The sequence below is a fragment of the Lagopus muta genome, chromosome 18 (genome assembly GCF_023343835.1).
Source record: "Lagopus muta isolate bLagMut1 chromosome 18, bLagMut1 primary, whole genome shotgun sequence".
NCBI lineage: Eukaryota > Metazoa > Chordata > Aves > Galliformes > Phasianidae > Lagopus > Lagopus muta.
Window position 1 is genome coordinate 8,421,541 of NC_064450.1, and position 21,826 is coordinate 8,443,366.

The following is a 21,826-nucleotide window of genomic DNA, read 5'->3' on the forward strand; positions in this document are numbered from 1 at the left end:
TAGAAAAGGCATCTTTATAAATAGAAAACAAAGGGATTTTTTCAGCTTTTATTATAAATTGACATGACATACAAAGTTTACTGGACAGAAGTAATTTCATTACTGTTTTTTGGGGGATCACCAACTTTTTGTGCAAACAATGCTAGCCTTCTTTTAAGCATTAAGAGCATAACTGCTTAAGAAATGACATAAGCAATAATTCTAAACTACATCTCCCCTAAAATAATCTATTCTTTTTTTACATATGTGCACAGCTTTAGCAAATTAAAGCCAGAGAGAAATGCTTGATGTACTTATCCAGAGGCATAATTAGAGCTCGCTAAAACCCAGAGTGCTGGCAAATTCAAGAAGTTTGTAATGAAAGCTGCAGTTTCCCTCTTTCCTATTTTGTACACAAAATCAGTGACTAAGAACTTAATACTGGATGACAAATCACATCCACACCATTAGTTAAATAGTCTCACAGTTAAACACATCTTAAAGGACCATCAAAATCAGTATTTACATTTTATAAATTTCTGAAGACACCATTAGAAAGCTTATATACCCCTTAAACAAATAGGGAACTGCATCTCATGGTGATGGAATGAAATAAAAAATTAAAAATACCTGTATTTACAGCAGCATTGTTCCTTTATAAATAAAGAATATGAAAAATGCAATATTTTAAGGATAATAAAAAATTGAGGTGATGTCACTCAACCACAGTGCTTGCTGGAATAAACCCTTCGGTGCTGATACTGTACCAGTAGTGAAACCACTTTCCATTGGAAAAAATCTGTAAACGTATGCATAAAATGTGTTAACAGCAGTGCAAAACTGCTCAAATATAGTTTAGTCAGCATCTTAGCATCTGTATTGAATACAATACATCACAGAATACTTGCATAAGAAGTGCAACACATTTTCTGGTCCAATTTTACAGTGCATTTTTCCCTCAAGAGTGGCATCTCAAAAGCCAAAGCCAAACCTCGGCCCGGCCCCGCAGGCTGCGCTCAACAACAGCAGGCTGAGCTGCAGGCCGGGCAGCAGCGCGGCTCCCTGCGACGGAGCTCCGCGTGCGGTCGTGTAGCTGTGGAAATGCGTACTAAAACTAGAAAGGAGCTAAGGTTCAAGTTTTCAATGGTACACTGTGTGATCAACGCATCAGAATTATCCATAAACCAAACTGCCGGTAACCTCAAAAAGCCAAGGAGGAACTTCACTGTGTCTGCAACGTGAAAAGCCAACATCTTTCCAAACAGGCACACGACAAAGGAAGTGCTAAGGTCGCCAACTTCTACACTGAGTGTAACGTGAGTTTGTCATTACCATCACTGCATAAATGATTTCAAACGCAAGGATCCAGGTTAAACTTTAAATAGTGAGACCTTATTTTCACCAAAAGCTAACTGGAGAATTTCTAAATAAGAGAAGCAGAAACTGTATCCCAAACCCCTTCACAACTTCATGGTAGGAAAAACAGCCAGATACAGATGCAAAAATCTTAATATAAAAACTGTTTTACATATATTTAAATTATGTAAATTCCATAAAGTTCTTAAGACACTAATTACTAAAATTACAAAAAGATTTTCATATTGCTCTTCATGCTCAAACTCTTAGAATATTGTCATTACATCACCAAAACCGATATACATGTAGTACTTGCATAAGTAACTGAATAGAAACCCTGTTAAAACGAAATCCTTGTTGAAATCATTTATTTCCATCCAGCAGTGCCTGTTTGGAATCTGTATTTTTTTGTGTGTAATTCTTTATAGAGCTCATGCACCCTAGAATGTCACTTCAATGCTGTCCGTTGAATGGAATTTCGCTTCTGACTTCAGAGCTTTTGTTTCTTGCTCTGTTTTGTGACACCTGAGATGCTATCCATTTCTGAAATCCTCTCTCTCATGTTATTTTCACTGTATCCGTTTGCTGTCCCACTCTGCTCCTCAGAAGATTCCTCATCCATTGGGGAGGTCGATTCTCCTTTCTCTAACTTCTGCTGCATCTCTCGGAGCCTGGCAACAGCTTTGTCTATTGACATTATGCTGATGAGGTTAAAGTCATGCATGCTGACCAGGTGTAGCATAAAGTTTCGACACAAGTTCTTCTTAATTATTTTCTGTCCGTAATTTTCAACAAACAGCATACAGGCATGATTCATTTGATTGTCAGCAATAAACCTGCCAAATCAGAAACCAGCCGTTACAGCAGAATATTTTCAAAACCAAGAAGATACACGGACCAACCGAGCTGCAGGAGGACTGCTCAGACTTGGACACAGTAGCATTATTTGCAACTTCCTTGTTTTCAAAGCTGCAGCACTACGAGGCACAAGAAGCTACTTTTAAACTGAACAGGCAGCTTCCCACCAAACTGGCCTTTACCAACCCCTTTCTATGCACAGAATTTAAAGTGCTTAGCAAAAGAGTCAACCGAACACGTAACCTTGTTGTATCAAAATTAAGCTTACAGTAACATACCCGTGCTTCATAACATGAAGATTCCATAATTTCATCACTTCTTTCTCTCCTTCATTAACATCAGAGAACTCTTCAATTTGCTGGAAAGATAAAAGAGCAAGAAGAAGGACAGAAGGAAAACGTGAGAACTGCATGTAAGCTACAAGCAGTGCCAGCACGCCTACAATTAACGCGTCACCCACGCGTCAGAAGTGACTGAAAACTGGAGCACTGCAGTCAGAAAGGTCAGAACAACGTTGGATCACAGACTGCCATCAATCATTTCCAGATCTTATACACACTGCTGCATTCCAGTGGCAGCACCACCTCTGTGAAGGAACACAGCCACACGCTGCACAAAGCTTGCTAGGACTCACAGGAACTGAGCTAGCACTGCAACCGAAGACAAGAAAATACAGACCTTTTTACCTCACTACTGGCAGAGCAACACAATTTTGTTGACTCCCCAAGTGAACGCATAATTTTCACAATGGATGCCCAATTTGTTCCCTAAAGCAACCGCAGAGCATCACTTAAAAACCACAATCCACCAAAAACAGCTGTGAAATAATTACAGTAATGGTTTTCTCTCGTAGCCATTCAGGGTCCTTTTCATCCTCACTGTCTACTTCCATTTCTTGTGGACGGAGAGGTAAACATGTGTCACTGTGGAAATACAAGCGATTGTGCCCACTGCTGTACGTTCGCTGCTGTTCTACTTCTCCATCTTCAGATTCCAGAAATTCAGACATACTTGCTTTCGTACGCTTTGGCCTGGCAGAATGAGAAACATTCACTGCTTTCAACCATTCAATCAAACATGCAAATACTGTTTATGGCAGTTGATTAATACAAATTCTTCTAAGCTCCAGTTTGCAAAACTAACAGGGTAATATCCCCCTTTAAAAGAAAAAACAAGCCTACCCATAACCCCTCTCCCCAAAAAACTGCACTAACTTTTGGGGAAGACAAGGACAAGGCTGTTAAAAAAAAAAATAAATTACCTCACGATGACATAAATGCCTCAACAGATGTAAAATCAGAGATAAAGACACCATTCCTCAACAACATTTCATTTAATCAGGAACAGCTGTACTTTAATGCCAGTGAAACGTATCACTGCTCACACACAGCTGGATTTGCAGATCTCAGCCACACGCTGCATTACACGAGTCTGAACAGACATGCTTTCCAATCTCCCTACCTGCATACGAGTATGTGTGTGATAGGAGTTCTTTTGACTGGCCCATTGCGACTGAAGGCAAACCCAGGCTGGCGGTGGATGTCCTGCGGGTTCCCCGCGTACGAGCCGTCGTAGCACTCGTTGATGGACACGTCGATGCGAGCGCCTTTCGGGTGGTACTGAAACAGAGCACAGCCCGCTCAGCAGCACGCCACAGCTTTAAACAAGCGACCTTCCCAGTTCCCAGTACCTTAAACGTCCTGTCAATAAGCTGACGTCGCTCCAGATCCCCTTTACACCACCCAAATTATGTTTAACTTCCAGAAACAAATGACCTAAAGCTTCCTTGCTCTACACTGTCTTACTATCACATGAATACACTCAGAATACATCAAAGTACTAAATTAAGGACAACAGTGCTACAAGCTTGCTTAACAAGAAACCTAGAAATCAGAACATTCCTAACTAGCTAAGGAGCTAAGATTTGGAATAGTTTTCTGAGCAGGGGAGTGGGCCCATGAAACTACTACATGCATACATAACAAAAGAAAACAGAATTTATCTTCAGGATCACATTGGTAGGATTTCACCAGCATGACTAAATTTAATACTTAAAATGCCTTCTTAAAGCTTCAAGAGACTTCCAACCAAATGCAGAAGTCATTGCTTTTTACAACAGAAAAAGAATATGCTAATGCAGAAGAGGCACCTGCTGTAAGAACACAGCAGGTTTGTTTCTCACGTGAAAGGTCAACATTCACATAATTTCATGTTAAGTAAAGTCAAAGGAAGCTGCAGCAAATCTGTAGGTACAGCCCTCCAACTTAATTGGCTAGCAATGAAGTTACTGCATCATACAATCTGCAACAAACCGTACAGCGTTTCATACCATTAAACTACCACAGTGCTACTTACAACATAATTAAAGATAAATCTGCTGTGACAAAGTTTAAGGTGTTTGAGCAAACTGTACAGTTTCCGGCAGTTCAGCGTGCACCACGGGCAATGCAAGTCATCTCGGGCTTCAGTCTGCTGTCTGGTGTTGTTGTTATAAAGGAACTGATGCAAACAAAGAAAAAACAGTGTTAGCATCAAATGAACTTCATTCATCAACCTTCCAACCGGAAAACAAAGCTGGACTTCATTTCAGGAAATCTCTACAGTAAGCCTTTGGAACACCAGATCAGCTCACTTTACTGAGGGTTCCCTTCCTCCATATGGAGACCACCACCCCCTCCCAGATGTCCAATTTGGAACACGTCAGACATGGCCCCAAGAAGACTGATTTTTCTAAAATACTTCCTGAATAGAAACATGTGGACTGGGTCCTCCTGTGTGAATCTGGGACCTCATAGGGCATCCGTTAAGGCAGCAAAAGAGAGTGTTCTACAGCCACAATTGAACCTTTCACCCAACTCAGATGTGAACATTACAATCCCTCACAGTGCTTACACTCCCCCCCCCCCACCACCCCACTTATTTCAATACCTGGTAAAATATTCGCAACTTTTGTCGAGGTTCATTTAAAACATCTCTCTCTTTTCTTGTCTGAAGGTCTGCTGGCAAGGATTCTTTCACAGCTGAAAAAAAAAAAAAAAACACCCACACGTATAAAAACGCATTTCAGTTTAGGGTAAAGAGGAAAAGATGGGAGTCCCATGCAGGGTTCCCTGCTGGGAAGGGATCGAGGCACTCTGAACTTCGATGCAAGTAGCTCACATCAGCAGAAAGCCTTGGTGCTTAGTTTCTTTTACAAATCTACAGGCAAAACCACCACTTCCAAAATTATCTTCAGAGAACTCAAGAACAGCTGGGTAAACACTTTCCTTTCTCCTGTTAGACAGAATTCTTTAGCTGTAGATGCCTTTGATGTCTTTTTTCCATTGGTCTGCCTTGGAAACATGCTGAAGTATGGTGATAGCACTGGATTCAGACACCCTTGGGAAAGATGCACCGGGATCCTCTCTTCTACTTATCAGAACCTCTGACTGACACGAGTTTCCTACCATTTCCACTCCTTGCTTGGCAGTGACTGAAAGCAGCTCAAGTACCCTGCAATGCTGTGCTTTGCAGGGTGCTTTGCAACGCTGTGCTTTTCATACTACTGTATATTCCTACAGTAAGAGTCTGCTGTACTATTTTGGAAGGCAACACTGACTTTACCAACCTACTGGAATACTCAGCTTCTCTGATGCTAAAAATGCAGATTCTAACAGTGCATGAATAATGCAGCCATGCCACATCCCTATTCCTCCTGATTATTACATAGTAAACCAGTACACACCTCCTATTGCTGGTCAGCAGTCACTTCCTTTCACAAGTCTAAGCCACAAACCTGCCTAACAGATCACACAGTAGAAATTCTAAAATACAAGGAAATAGAAAACAGAGCAGAACAACTTTGACAGTGAAAGTTCAAGTACTTCCTGCTTCTGTTGCCTTTCTCCTATTAGAAATTACTTCACAGTCACATGTTTTAAGTGTCAGCCATTTATCTATAAGGAATTATGAAAAAGTTTAAGTCTCTGCTCAGATAAAATACTCAATTCAAAAGACAGAAATCTGCCTTTAATATTCTTGTACAAAGAAACCTTGAAAAACAGAAGTGCTAAGAGATGATTCTTCAGCACCAGGACTGAGGTTTTCTTACCTATAGTCTGAGTGGGTTTAACAGAATTGGGTTTGTTCTCTTGAGGCAGGCTTTCAGAATTCCGTGTTGCCAGAGGCTTGGCTATAGGAGCTGTAGACTTATCATTTGTGTCTCCTGTCCAACGAAGAGTAAACTGAAGTGTGGGTCCCTGAGAAAATGTTTCAAACGGGGGCAACCTCTGATGGAAAAAAAAAGAAGCAAAGACAAAACTCCCTTAGAATTGGTGTCTCTTAGGACCAGACAATGTGCGTGTTTTCCTAAGACAAATGTATAAATCATTCAAAAAAAATAGTTGCTAACATCTGCTTTTTAATGATCTAGCTTTCCTAAACCAGGAGTTCAATTTGAACTTGTTCCCACACGTCCTGAAACAGAGGTACTGTTGCTTGTTCAGCCCATTTCATTTCCAGAGCAACAGCCACTGCACTTTGAATTATTTTTCAGCTTTATGCAGAACATTCAAAGTGAGGACAAGTCTTTCAGCTACTAGAACAACCCATACCTTCCCATCAAGTATTGTTTCCCATGTTGCTCTTTTCTTACTGATGGGACACTCTTCCATTTCCTGCATGGCCACTTCATATTCTCCATCCAGAAGCTGCAGTCGTCTGTCAATGAGAAGCATGTCTCGTGAGTAATAAAACTAATTTTTAATTGTGTTGTTTGCTTATGAAAATGTAAAATATACATCACAATAACTAATTTTCCATGAAACTAAATGCATTTTTTCAGGCAAATTTAAATGTGTGCTTCGAAATCTACAGATAGCAAGACTAAGATCTGATTGTATCTCCTGCATAGAAACGCAGTAAGAGACAGCCAACGAATTAAAGAACAAGTTTAGTATTAAAGAAATCTCTAATAATTAACAGAAGCAATATTTACTTGGAATTATTACCTGTTTTTATCAAATACAGTCATCTGTGCTACAAATGTCTTTTCTCCATCTTCACGATTAGAAGAATTCCTTTTCCTTCTAGCTGGAAGCTCCTCATTGACATCTGCACACAACAACACGCACTCAATTACTACCAAGGCACAAACGTGAATAGCAGAACAGCTTCTACACAGTTAGACTGGCTGCTGCACACAACAGAATGACACAGTATCTAATGAACAGCTAAATGTCAATGGGAAGAGCACTTAGCAGCACAGCAATCATATTTTAGACACATTTGTGCATATTTACAGCCCAGTCACATTAGTCTGTTAGTATAAAGAAAGTATAAAAAGTAACACATTCTGAGGAAGTATTTGTTGGATAATCATTTCATTCTGATGAGAGCACCCACAGCTGAGTCAGCAGTGACCAGTGTTAATGTAGGCCTAAAGTCAGATCCAGAGACCACATTACATTATTCCCTATCAGCACTGTCTAACAACTTCACCATCACACATCAATACAAACTGCTGCTAAATTTACACACAGTTTCTAGCTAAAAACTACAGTTCAGCCCTCTGTGGAAAAGACTGAAACCAAGTGCAAGTCAGTTCAGTCGCTCTTCTATTACTGCCTCCCCCAGGTAGGACCTACATTAACCTACATCTGATCACGACAACTACAAGATAAACCTCATAAATGAATGTTTGAAGACTGAATTTACCAATGTTTTCGTTAGTCTCGCCATTAATCAGTCCATTAAAATCTCTTCTTCCTGGGCGAGTTACTCTGAATAACAATGAGTAAGACTTCACCATGTGGCTGTTGCTTGGTTCAAACTCATTGCTGGAAACTGCAAGTGATGGGAAGTTGCCTGGTTTGATTTGACTGAGGTCTGGGTTTAAAGGCACCTGCTTTTTACCTGTAGGAACCTGTCTTATTGGACAACTGACATCCTGTAGGAAAACAAGAAAGCCAAGGTTTAGGTTTTTAGAATACAAAATTAATTGACACTAATTGTTACAAATTATGATTTACGGATTGTGCTGTCATCTTTTTGAAAATAAGCCTTGTAACAGGGGTAAACAAGAACAGAAGGAGAATGCCAGGTTTTAAATGAAAAATACACTTCTAAGTGTGCATAAAATTGGCAACTTTTAGCAACAGCCATCTTTCTCTAAGTGATTAAATTAATGAGACATTCTGAAAAAACTGTGGAACAGTCATTAATGCTAATTTAATTCTGTTTACTTAGAGAAATGAAATGTTTTGGTTATATATACATTCTAAGGGCTTCCTGTCTTCTCCTTCCAATATTACAAAGTGCACTTATGTGCTATCAGGGAGATAAAGGCCCACTTCCCTAGGATTTATTATATTCAGTATCTCTCAGATAGATCATGGAACACTGTGAAATATTGGCAAAACAAGGCAAGATGGTCTAAGCATGAAATCTGCAACAAAACATACTTCAAAATGTTAACTCTTAAAACCACGCCGAAACAGTTCAATATTCTTAGGGAAAATATACAGTTCTCACTCTGACTTTTCCCTTTTGGGTTAAAAATTATGGTGTGCATTACCGAGCCACCCATAGCTGTGAGGGTGATCTGTCAGCTGGTGTGAAACATAGCTAAAGCAGAAAGAGAAGGGATGAAAACTCTGTATGATTCCTAGTAGCTAAAATCTCCAATTACTGAGATGGTCAGTGCATAAACGCGGGTACAGAAAAAGCAGAGAAAGATAAGACTTACTTATGACTTACAATGAGTGAAATTCAACGAAAATAAGGTGGGAGGCCTTTGTAAAACTTCCACTTATTTCTCAGCAAACAGAAAAAAAAAGATTTATGTATTTGCTTCTGAAGAAGCCTCTGTTCAGTCAGCAGAAACAATTATTGACGAGTAGGTAAACACTAAATCAATCTCAACAGAAACATAATTTCACCATTAGCTTCTTGTGTGGCAAAGGTAATGAGACATTCCAGAATCACAACCACGCTTTGCTCTGTTGCATGTTAACAGTTTCCAAGCCACTCCTACCTTTCGTTTCTTGTGGCAGACTTTCACAAGCAGTACTTCCAGGGTTACAGAATTTTGTTCATTCTCTGAGTTTTGTGATGGCTTATCTAAAGAGAAGAAAGTATTTTAAGCTCTGAAAAAGTAAGAGAGCTGTTCAGTGAAGTACATCGATGTACTTTTGAGCCATAGCTACACTCAGGCACAAAGACTCCAGTTGATTCTAAGTGTCAATTCTCCCCATATTCATTCCAAGTTCCCACTTTAGAACATATCCTACCTAATAACTATTTACAGATTAAAAACATCTTTAGCATCTAATGGCACACTTACTCTCGGTTTCCTTTGAAAATAATTCTAACTTTTGTCACAAAAACACAACCAGAAAAAAAAAAAAATACAAGCTTCATTTCTGGAACCAGAGTCACGGAGATGAGTGTGAAGACGACCCCCAAAACAGCAAACTGCATGTGAACAACCAGGTGCTAAGGGGAAAACCTGAACGAGTTTCATGCACTCCAGGTGAGAATTCTGGCAGCTGATGTGGAGTTGCCAGCAGTTTTATGAAAAAATGGATTTTTTTTTCAATTTTAAACACAAGATACATTGGAAAGCTTTTCTTAGAAAACACAAATTCAGAATAAAAAAGCCTCTGTACTCTCTTGAAAGAATTTCCAACATATCTTTCTATCCAGATAAACGAGTGTATCAGTTGTGAGCTTCCTTAATTTACATACTTTCTATATTTCCTATTTGCTGCAGTGCATACTGTGTGTATTAGCAATGGTCAATGGACAAGCACTGGACACGCTCCTGCTACATGCAGTCCTCTCTTGAAATGCAAAGTTTGGAATGAAAGTTAACAATACAGAAGCCAACAAATCCAGTAATGTATCAAAATTCTCCTATAGCCTGCATCTCTGTAGGGCTAACCAGTATAAGAGCAGTGAGAAAGGCAAGGCCTGTCAGCACTACAGAACAGCTACTGACCCAGAGGCAGTTCCCTGTGTCAGGTTTAATGCCATGGAGTTTCCAAATGTGATCTTTCTGGAATGAAAGACTGGAAGCAGCTTTTACACCCAAGGAGCAATATGCAACTCAGAATATTTACAAATGAAAAAAAACCAACAGAAATACCACTTAATTTTAATGTATAAACAGGTAATATTTTTCAGGGAAGTAAAAAGACAGGGAATTTACCAATGCCTACAGAGCATAAAGCATGTAACTTCTGCTTTCGTTATGGGAACGGAACCCTTCATTCTGGTCAGGGAAGTCCAATATTCTGATTTTGAGAGGTAATGCCTTACATGCATGAAAGACAATAAAATGATTGTAAGTCACTGGTAAATGATTGCAGTCACTCTCAGTCTCTGACATGACTTTGCCTGATTTCTAGGCTCTACCTGATACGATTTGCTCTCACATTTGTGCCTTGGGGGAAAAAAAGAGAACCACAAAACCAGAGCACTGAATCTGCTGACCAGTTCCAGTTCTGGAGCTTTCTTGGTGGTAGGCTGTGTTTTTTTTAACTTCAACAACACAGTTCCATAAAATCATTTTCTTCAGGAACTCTTTCCTCAAGGTCTATTTCAAGGTTGAATGGATGATGGCAAAGTCACTGTTTTGTCTAAAAACCTGGAGGGCTTATCTGCTTAACACTACAGATACACTAAAACATATTCAAAGCTCACACTGAAGTCCTGTAACTAGTGGGACAGATAGAGAATAAATAAGTTAAAATCTGCATCTAAGCAGCAGAGATTGTAACACATCATTTAAATATTCCTCTCAGTGACCTACATGAATTTCAAACTTGTACACGTTAATGGTGTAATGAGTGAAGCAAACATACCATTTTTATGGAAGAAACCAGTAAATGTAAGCTGCAAATGAGCAGACAAGCTAAGAGAAAGAGAAAGGATATGTTAGAACAAGAAGAATTTTTCCACACAGCAGCCCCCACTCACTGTTTCAGCTCTAACCATAATAATGGAGTCCTTTCCTTTAACTGCTTTGAAAAACTGCTTGGAAACAGCACCCATTAAGTTGCAGTGAATGCAAAGCTATAGACCAGTCTTCTCTTTAAAGACTAACTCTATTTTATGACTTGACAGTGAGTAAAACGGAGGAAAGGCAGGGGTTTAAAAGGATGCTGTGTGAAGACATGAGATGCTGCCACCACAGGCACGTGGGTGCTCCCCAGGCATCTGTCAGCACAGGTCAGTTTAATGGAAACTGCCTAGAAACAATTTGGTTTTTTTTCCCCACACAACTACAAACACAGGCTTAAGAAGGGCATGTATACAGTTGTATAAACCCTCAACATTACAACCAGCACACATCACTCAATTCAACATTTTGGAATCTATGTTTCAATAGCAGAGTATCTTTGTTCTACCAACTACTCTATCACCTTAATTTTGTCAGCCAAAAAGCCTTTCAACTCAGGATACGCACATGCTCAGCCCCACAAACACAAACATGTATATATATATATGCACAACATTACCTGTGAGATTCTTGTTCTCCCTTCATTTTCTCTACTTTTGATAACATATCATCTACTTTGAACGTTTTCCTGTAGAGAAACAGGAAGAGAAGAGTTTGAGCATAGTCACTTTCCCCATAATATTTAACAAGCCGTATTCAGTCTGAACTTTGACTTGATTATTTATCAAGAACTATACATGTAATTTTAGCCTCTCATTTACAAAGAACCCATTTTTGGAAATTTTCAGCTGTACATTATGCACATACATTACAGGAATACCACTATAATACAGCTTTTCAAGCAGTAGAAACATAGCACAAATAATTAAGCAGACCTTTGACAAGTAATATGGCTGCTCATAGGAAGTGCCTTTGAACTGCATATTAAACCTTGCTATGGATGTGTCTAATGGCATCCCAGCTCAGCTCAAACAAATCCTCCTGCTTTAGTGACACTTAACACAATCAGAAGTGTTCAAGTAAACTCTCTCCAGTCACTGCTATTTTCATCTTGACCAAATCATGAAAACCATTTAAAATCCTATCTGAGCAAAATAGAAACCTAATGAGAGAAGACTTTTCCTCCACAAAGTTGCATTAAGTAGACACACACACAAAGCACACTGAATTTTGAACCTACTTATGGAGCTCACTCGCAGGAAATGCAGGGGCAAATCATGACAGAATGTTATAGAGAAGAACCACCTCAAATCATTTCAACATCAGTCTGTCTGTGCTTCTATATTCAGCCTGTTTACTACATATGCACCATTTAATAGCCATAGTTAAATGAAGTTCACACACAAACATCAGTTACTCCATAGTTTCTGGAATAATCTTTCCATTTCTCTTTATGGGAAAACTGATGTGTGGAGCCAAAGGCCAACAGGAAGCACAAAGCCAGTGAGGGCATCCTTCCTTCACATCTTACACCAAGAACTGCTCCAGCCTGCATGTAATACCTGCAAGCACTAAGAATTCAAAAAGAACGACGCGTTTCCAAATGTCAAAGTCAAGGTAGGCAAAATAAAAGACATCATAAAATCTTTCAGAAAAAGAGTAAAAATGGCAAAGAAACACAGCAAAACCCATTAAATCAAATTTGCTGCATTCGAAGGTAACTTCCAAGAGCAGAAGGAAGTACAGCGTAACTGTTTTCATGCATGAATAAAGAACACAGTCACTTCAGAGACAAAACTGAGCTTAGAGCAGCCCTTAACACCTCGGGTTTGTAAGGCAGCATTTACTTGTGGTAAGAATGTGTTCATTTTACACATTCCTCTCACCACCCACTCTCACTCCTATCCAGTGCAGCAATAATTAACAAAGTATTAGAAGTCGCATCCCAGTAGCATGCCAATAAATAAAAACACTCCATTATCAAAATGCTGTATGGAAAGCATTTGTTCCACCTACATCGTTTGGTAGAATACGAAAGTAACACTGACCCACAGGCCAACAGCCCATTTCAATCTTCCATTAGGCACCACTTTTCCAAAGCACACAGCCCAAGCTGTGCTCATTAGCTACTGCCTATCAGCATCTCCTTATACTTGAAGCATCTTGGCTGTTCCAAATACCAATCTCCATATTAAACATCTACCAACAGCAATGGAAAATTCCTTGGTAAAAATACAGTTGTAGTTCCTTACTTCCCACTGATAAACTTTGGGATTTTTCTCAGATTATTGTAGGGCTGGTTATAAGAGATGTGGAGTGATAATTATCATTGAAATAGTTAATTTGCATCAAGTTTGGTGATAACTTTGTTGTTTTTACATACAACATTATTGATCAAAATGGCCATCAAAACAACGGCCAGGAATTTAAGAATGGCCAAATTACTGTCTTAGAGGGAAAAAAAATAAATAGGCCTGTATTGTAAAGGTTAATGTAAACAGACCAAGAATGATGAGCTCCAGAAGATACTTCCTTGCAACCAGAACTCTCCCAACGTTTTTACCGTACTGAAGCAAGGTAGGTACATAAATCTTTCCAAACAAGCCACAGTAACATCTTCCACTCTAGTTTGGGTATTTTCCCTCTTCTAAAACCTCTTAATGATTGAAATGGCTGCTAATCTGCCAATTATGAATCAAAACCCAACCTAAAATCACACTTCAGGAACAGGGTGCCATGGGCACTAAAATAACTCAGTATGTTTCAGAGACAAACTAAGCTGTTGGTGCTGCTGAAATTGAACTGGAATTTGGAGCAGTGGACAACACAAGGTACATGCACAGTATCACTTGTTTCCCAGCAATGACAGCAAACACTCACAGAAACAGAGTAAGATTCAGGTAAAAGATCACATGCATTTCAATCAACTATAAATTAAAATAAGTACTAAGCAAGAACAACTTCCTGTTGCACAACTCTAGTTTAAGGAAAAAAAACCAACAGACACAAGAGCCACCTGAACACTTTCTCCTTCCAGTTTGGCTCTGCCCTACTTTAAAAGATGCAAACAATCCACTTTGGTAACTTCTGTAAGAAAAAGCAGCAACTTCAAGAAACAAATCTGATCAAAAGATAAGATGCAAGCAGTGTCAGTCCTGAAGCTGCACGTTATTGATGCCATTGTAATAAAACAGTGGGAACATTGAATTAAGCCCAAGTGACCTAAGGATGCTAAGTATAGCCTCTTTAAGTTGATTTAAATGTCACAAATTCTATTGCTCAACAGATCATTCAAAAGTTACCTTGCTTAGACACAAATACAGCATAAAGCAGAATTGTCTGCAAAATCTGATTGCTGCAATTTCTTGTGTTCATTATCAACTACTTCTGTCCCACAGCAACTGGTACACAGTGAGAACTTCCCTATTAAAACACGACCTGTTCAAGCTACAGAAATAATCCCAAATGTAGCAAAGGAATTTCTGTGAGAGGAAAAAACTGAAGGGACTTTGCAGTTCTACAAACAACACACACCAACACATGCACTTCTCATGCTGCAATACTTACATCTTTTAGGCTACTGACATGCAGCTCTAACACTCATAGGACATTAGCAACGATTTGGCAATGCCAAAACCAAAGCCCATTGCTCAGACAGGTGCAGTTCAAAGCAACCTTTTTAAAGTTCTGGATGGATCTTTTGTGAAATGCTACAAATTAACCTCATTCGTTTTTCACCTGGTTAAAACAGTTACAGGAAAGAGCAGTGGTTTCTTCTAATCCTAATTAACAAAAGGGACATCAGGGGATTTTGCTTTTTTAGCTCTTTCGATTTTATTTTTTATTTTAATTTTTTTCTTTTTTTAAAAAGCTCAGTTTAAATATTCATGATTAAGCATCACTGATTTCTTAAGTCCAGATGCTAAACAGCTTTTAGTTAATTTATTTACTTCTAAGAAATTCAGTCCCAAAACAAAGCAGACATGGATAATTTCGATGAGGATTCTGCAGTCACAACGCAGTCCTCCCCACAGCAGAAATCACAGCTATAAGAATCACACGTGCTTCACAAGGCAGAAAAACTCATTGGCTTTAGAAATAACTGCAAAGCGATGATCAAATTTTTTGAAGTTAACATTCAGGATTACTTTTCAAAATAGTTGTTTTACCTTTTGATATTTGTTCGGGAGTTTCTGTGGGACATGTAAGTAAGAGTTCTGTGCAAAAATATCGGCTGCGGGAAAAGAAACGAGAAAGGTTAAATGCTTTATTAGCTTGCCACAAGTCCAAAGTAAAAGTGATAAAAACCCGATTACTCACTGCTATGAGATTCCGGGTCCGTAGAAATCTGTATATCTGTGTTGGTTCTGAGAAAAAGAAACAGGTATTATCCACCATGCCTTAAACCTCTACAACAGCCTTTAACGATGCGACAGTATCCCACTTAACACATTATTTGTTCTTAACGATGATCACAGAAGTGGCAGTTTAAGCACTGCATCACCATGTCTAAATAACTCCGAGTAAACAAGTCATTATTCTACCTACTGTAAAACACAAAGTGCCTCCTTGTTTAAGCTACCAGAAACCCTTAGCAACGACTCACGCAACTACGACTGCTCCTTCTCTGCAGAACTCGCTTCTTACAGACTTTACATCATAGGAAGGCAGAAAGAAGGACACAAACATAGAGCAATTTGTTGCTGAAGAGCTAAGTTTTCTTTGCCGAGTTAATGATCATGTCTCATTTTTCATCCTGGCCAATGCACTGAGGTCACTTGCACAAGGTACCAAAACAAGAGCAGGGAGTGACCACTGACAGTGATGCATTACAGATCGTTTAAACGAAGAAATTAACTTCAAAAACCTTAAATACGAATTGAGCCAGAAAAATGTTGGTTCTGGTAAAGCAGTTACTGTTCCAGAGTGACTGATGGGTAACAGAGCTGTACTCCACACTGACGTGACAGTGCAGCACCATCTAAAACAGACCTAACAACCGAAGTTCAGAAGAGCAACACTTGCTTACAGAAAAGGAGACCTACGGTTAAGTTTTAACCAATTAAGTTAGATCAGGATGAAAAGGTTTGCATCAGGTTATATCTTAAAAATTTAAACTAAATTGAAAAGTACTCATTTTAGAATGAAATGGAAGTCACCTTCATTAGGTAACGTTAGCAGGAAGCGTGGAAGTGACTTGTAAAACAAATGGAGAGCAGGAGGCAGAGAGCAGCAAATGCCTGCATGCCTGTGCTAAGGCTGCTAGCACTGCAACTGCTTCCCATGTAACAGAACCAAACAAACATAGATATATACATACAGAAACAGTATTTCACTCTTCAACTACTGCCAAGGTCTTATTTTTAATCGCTGAAAACCTGGTTTTGATTTACAGAATTTTGATATTAGAAGTGAAAAAGGCAAGCATCATGTGATCCTCATCCATTTTTAGATATGTTTGAGTCTCATTTCTACATACGTGAACATAAGACCCCAAACAACCAATCATTAGGGAGGTGCATTATTATTGAGAAGGAAATCGTACAACAACCTCAGTATTTTAGAAGTCCAATGAAAACCAGTAGAATTGGATTTAAAGCAAAGTAGAAACTAACATCATCATGACATTTGTATTTTGCAAGATAGTAAAAGAGGACATTAAATGGAAAGAACAGAAAGGAACCATCCGCTTCAGCTGAAAGTGAAAACACTGAGCAGCCACGGCTTTGAAAGAAGCACCTTAATTTAGTTCTTAGTCTCCAAAAAAATCGGTGATATCATTTAGAAAGGTACAAAAACATCAAATTGAACTCATGACAATGTATGTAACTTAAAAGACAGCGTATTGCTGCTTCAACTTCAGCCTTCCAACCAGGTAAAGTCCATGCCACGCTTCTCACCCTGCTAGCAGACATGTGTTTCAGAAGTCCATACTTCTCAGCAAAAGCTTAAAATAAATCTTTATCTTTTTCCAGCACGTGACCTCGCAAAGGGACAAAAACACTCAACCCGAATGTGATTCAATGCCACGTCTGTCAGGATTTCTTAACCCACAATTTACTTCCTGCAGGTTCTCCACGACATCCACAGCACAGCATTAACCCACTGCGACACAGCCCGGCCCCACCTGCACCGCTCCTTTCTCTGCTGACAGATGGGGGAGAAAAGTGACATCGTCCCCCAAACCTCTGACACAGCTCACACCTCCTGCCTGCAGCCCGACCTATTTGCAGCATGGCACTCATCGATCATACAGCTCCTTTACTAAGAGTGAGGTTGAAAGGATGCGGCGTGAGGAAGGCTTTGATACAACACCAGAATCTCCAGCGCTTTATCAAACGCTGTCACTGTCTGTAGCAAGCAAGTGCGGGTGGTGACAGCACCGATCCCAGAACCTCATCACGCATTTAGTGGGACACTGAAAACTTCCTTCCGCTCCTGCCCCGGGAATCACGCAGCACACTGCACGCTTATTGCCGCTCTAAGCTTTTCAATCAGATTGCCGTAAATAACTTTCCGGTGCTTCCAAGGGGAATCCTCATCCTCCTCCTCCTCTCTCCCACCGCTGCCGCAGGGTGATGCCCGGCTCCCGAAGGTCGATTTCTAACACGCGATCCCGATCGGGGGACAGCGGTTACCAGACAAAGAGACGCCCCGTTCAGCGGCACGGCGCACCATCCGTCGCCCCGCGCCCGTTCGGAGGCCCGCGAAGCCCCGGGGGGCGCCGGCCCCGCTCAGCCCCCGCCGCCCCGAGCGGAGGAAGCCCGGCAGCCGCACCGGCCCCAAGTTCCCGGCCCCGTCGCTCGGCTCCCGGCCCCGCGCTTCCGCCCGAGCCCCGCCGGGCCCCCCGCCTCCCCCGGCAGAGCCCCCCTCCTTCCCCCAAGCGTGTTTACCCCCGGAAGCCCCTCAGCCCTCCCCTCCTCCTCCTCCTCCCGCCCTTTCTGCCGCGGCCCCGGCCCCGCTCCCGCCCCCGGCCCGGTGCTCACTCTCGAAGGCCTGAAGAAAGAGCTCGTGGTCGGCCTGGATCTGCTCCATCTTCGGCTTCTTCACGGGGGGCAGCGCGGCCGTCGTCGCCGCCGCCGCCGAGGAGGCCGAGGAACCGCCCGAGTAACCGCTTCCTCCGCCGCTGCCGCCTCCTCCCGCCGCTCCACCGGATTTACCGGCCGGAGCCGCCGCCGCGGCGGAGCTCACGAACCCTCCGCCTCCGCTGCCGCTGCCGCCGCCGCCGCCACCACCACCAGCAGCAGCAGCACCACCACCGCCGCCGCCGCCGCCGCCGCCACCTCCACCTCCTCCTCCTCCTCCTCCTCCGCCGCCGCCGCCTCCACCTCCTCCTCCGGCCGCGCAGCCGGCAGAGCCCGAGCTGGGCCCCGCGCCTCCACCGTGCTTCTGAGGAGCCATGGGCCCGGCCCCGAGAGCGCCCCGGCGGGACGGAGACCGAGCGGGGAGGGAGGGAGGGGGCGGCCGGGGCGGGTGGGCGAGGAGGGGGGAGGGGAAGCGCCGAGCTCCAACTCCTCTAAGTCTCCTCCGCTCCGCTCTCCTCAGCGCTACGACCAGCCGAACCCGACGACCACGACGCGCCCGCCTCCGCCACTCTCCCATTGGCTCCGAAGATGGCGCCGCAGCGCCCAATTGGCCGGCGCCGGGCCCGCCCCCGCGTGACGCACGGATGGTTCTGGAAGAGTTTGGTTGGTCGGTGCGGCTCGCCGCTTGGCGCTTCTCCCCTCCCCCTCCTTTGAACTGAATTCGCGGGAAAGGGCCGCTCGCCCTCCGGCGCGGGGCACGCTGGGTAAAGCGGGCCGCCTCCGCCTGGCGCCCGCCCCGCCGCCCGGCCCTCAGCGTTGCACCGCGGCTCCGGTGCTCGGCTGGGCGCTCCGTTCTCGCTATGCTTCCGCGGCCGCCCGGGGTGCCACTGCCCCGTTCACATGAGGCGACCTGCCGCAGCCCTGAGGAGCCGGCTCGCTCCGAGCCTCCCGTCTGGTGACAGCCGGCATCGCTTCATGTGGTAAAAGTGGCCGCGCTGCGTCGGAGCGGAGGTGTGGCTGCTGCGGAACCTTCACCCTCAGCCCTGGGGTTCCTTCAGAGGGGAGGAGGCGCAGGGTGAACGAGGCTGAGGCAAAACGTCTGCCTGGCGCCCTCCAAACCGCTCAGCGGCGCGCGGCCAACAGAGCGGCTGTCCCACGGGCACGGCTGCCCCGTCCCACCGGTCCGGCTGTCCCCACCGCTCCCTTTGCTCTCCGCAGAACTTTCCCGCCCACGTGCGAAGCGTGGTGCTCTGAAGCGATGACGGGCGGGAAGCGAAGCTCGGCCGGGGCCGGTGGTGCTGTAACTGCCTCACGTTATCGGCGGGGCTCTCAGCTGACGTTTGTCGCTCGTCTGTGCTTTAATGAAATGTCGGTATGCGTACCCACACACACGTGGGTAACTGTCGTTATTGGCTATTTATGTTCCTTTTGAGCTCTATCTTGCGTAGTTTTGCTTGTTGTACTTGAATATATATTGTATATGTCTCTAATTACCTCTTGCTTATTTTTTTGTCTGCTACTCAAAATTTACATTTTGAGTTTTATATATGCATATATCTGCACTAATTTCTGTGCACTTCTTTAAGTTCATCTTCGCCACCTTTTCACCTACATTCTCCCTTTTTTCATACCTCCAAAAAAGTTATATTTATTAAAGATTACGTTACACACCTTATCCTGTTCATCATCACAGTCTTTGCTTAGTATTGCAGTTTCTTAGTCACACAGTCATTAAGGTTGGAAAAGACCACTAAGATGGTCCATTGCAACCACAGTGTGTTCCCTAAGGTTCCCTGCGCTCCCCAGCCTGTTCACTGCTGCTGCTGAATGTACCCTCAGTCACCTTCTGGCAGCAGTAAGCTCCTCAGAAACGTACATGTAGCTTCTCTCATAACAGCAGGGGACTTCTTGCTAAAGCTGGTGTTGCACTGGGTGTCTGCCAGTCTTCTGTCAGCATAAATAGCCACAGAGCATTTCCAGGTGATCAAAGGCTGATCTTGAGGGCAGTGATGCACTGTGCCAGTCAACTTGGTGAGAGAAAGACTCCTGAATGTTGTGTATCTACAGCTGTTCCTGGAAGTTGTTCACTGCCTGTCATCTATCCCTGTTTCCTGCCTGCTGTTTATGTGCCTCTGCTGCTTCTGGTGGTGCATCCTTCTCAATTTCAGAACCAGGAGGAGGAGCCAGAGGGCAACTTTCCAGACGGGAGTAAGAAAGATAATTAGGTAATTAATCTCTGGTGCTGGACTGAGACCCGCCTGCGAAAAGAGAAACTAAGCATGAGGCATTAGCCTTGGGTGTGGTGGGACAGTGCAACAAAGTTGTGTATGTGTGAGCCCTTTGGAGTCATAGCAGTGATTGCCAAACTGAAAAATTTTAGTTGTTAGAGCTTCTTTTTCTTGGTTTGTAAAATACTCCTTTTCAGAAGGAAAAGGCCGTATTTAGCAAATGACTGCAAAGTCAGCAAAAGCATTTGTTATAAATAAGAAGATATCCTAATATAATGCAAAAGAAAAAAAAAAAAGCCAGTTTCTGAAGGCTAATGTGATAAATTAAAGCAACAGTCATTTGCAAACAAGGTGTGTTCTTGGACTAAATGTCTGGTAGTGAAAGCAGAAATAGTTGGCAGAATGTTTTCATGATATGTCAGAGTTCATGGCTCAGAATGGCCAATCCTGTCATATTTTCCTGTACCAATACTGGGATTTGCATTTTATATCTGAAAGATCACATTTGTTTTCAGTTGATTGAATGCATATGCTACTTCTAAATCTTTTTCATAAGATTTACTGCCATGTACTTACTCAGCATTCCTGTCATTACAAAAGGCTGAAGTGCACCAATTTTATACCAATAGAGTACCTCTTCAGATATGTAGGAAAACAACTACACACAGGCTATTTCACTTCAGGATTTTTTTCTTTATTTCATAGTTACATGCTTTTCTTGCTTGTCTGTGATAATTCTACTGTTCTCCCTACATCTTTAAACCTGTCCATCTAGAAATGGGTAGAAATGAACAGATACAATCACACAGGTGGCTGTGAGCCCTGCAGAAGAGCCCTGTCATTAAAGCAAATACACACGGTCAGAGTTACTACTACGTATCTGTTTCTCTTTCCTGATAATTTTACATATAAATTTGGAACAAAAGAATAGTGCTGAATATAAACTTACTGTCAAGCATTAAACGTTTGCTTACTGATTCAGGCCATCATGTAAGCCACTGCCAGTATTCATTAGGGAGTGCTACGACGTCTCACTGGTACGGAACTGAAACTTGCCACGCAGGGTGTTGCTGAGAATAACAAATCCAGAGTGAGTGTTCTGGGCAGCTGTGTTTCAATCCCATGTAATTGTGATCATGTTGACTGTGATTCAAGGGCATTCGGCTCCTCTTCTGTAGCTGCATTCTTTATGCTTTCAGGTTCTATTTACTGTCTCCCTGTTCAGCCCACCAAGACCCACCAGAAGTGAGCATCAAAATTAAAACTAGTACATTTGGAAGGTATAGGTCCTGCTGCTGATTTGCTGTGCTCCAAAATACAGATCTGTTTCACTGGCATTTCTTTCTTCCTTTTTCTTTCCCTTAAGCCCCTCAAGTGAGTTTTGCTAGATGCAGAAGTTTCACCTGCAGTAGTTGTTAATTCATTCTTCAGTTCATATTCTTTATCTTCAGTCTGATTCACATTTGATTAGCAATAACAGGCCACAGATATAATTAGAT

At 42.4% G+C, this 21,826-nt stretch overlaps 1 protein-coding gene across 1 annotated transcript; it reads right to left on the minus strand.

Moving 5' to 3' along the window:
* Positions 1–34: 34 nt before the first annotated feature.
* On the minus strand, positions 35–18,475 carry SUZ12 (SUZ12 polycomb repressive complex 2 subunit). The gene is made up of 16 exons (XM_048965180.1): positions 18,061–18,475; positions 15,395–15,441; positions 15,244–15,308; positions 11,694–11,762; positions 11,037–11,086; positions 9,206–9,291; positions 7,888–8,119; positions 7,182–7,284; positions 6,786–6,891; positions 6,284–6,461; positions 5,122–5,213; positions 4,549–4,692; positions 3,655–3,812; positions 3,026–3,224; positions 2,472–2,551; positions 35–2,171 (listed from the first exon to the last, which is right to left on the minus strand). Exons 1-16 carry the CDS (start codon positions 18,473–18,475, stop codon positions 1,826–1,828), a joined length of 2,370 nt encoding a protein of 789 aa, XP_048821137.1. The 3' UTR covers positions 35–1,825.
* Positions 18,476–21,826: the final 3,351 nt, after the last annotated feature.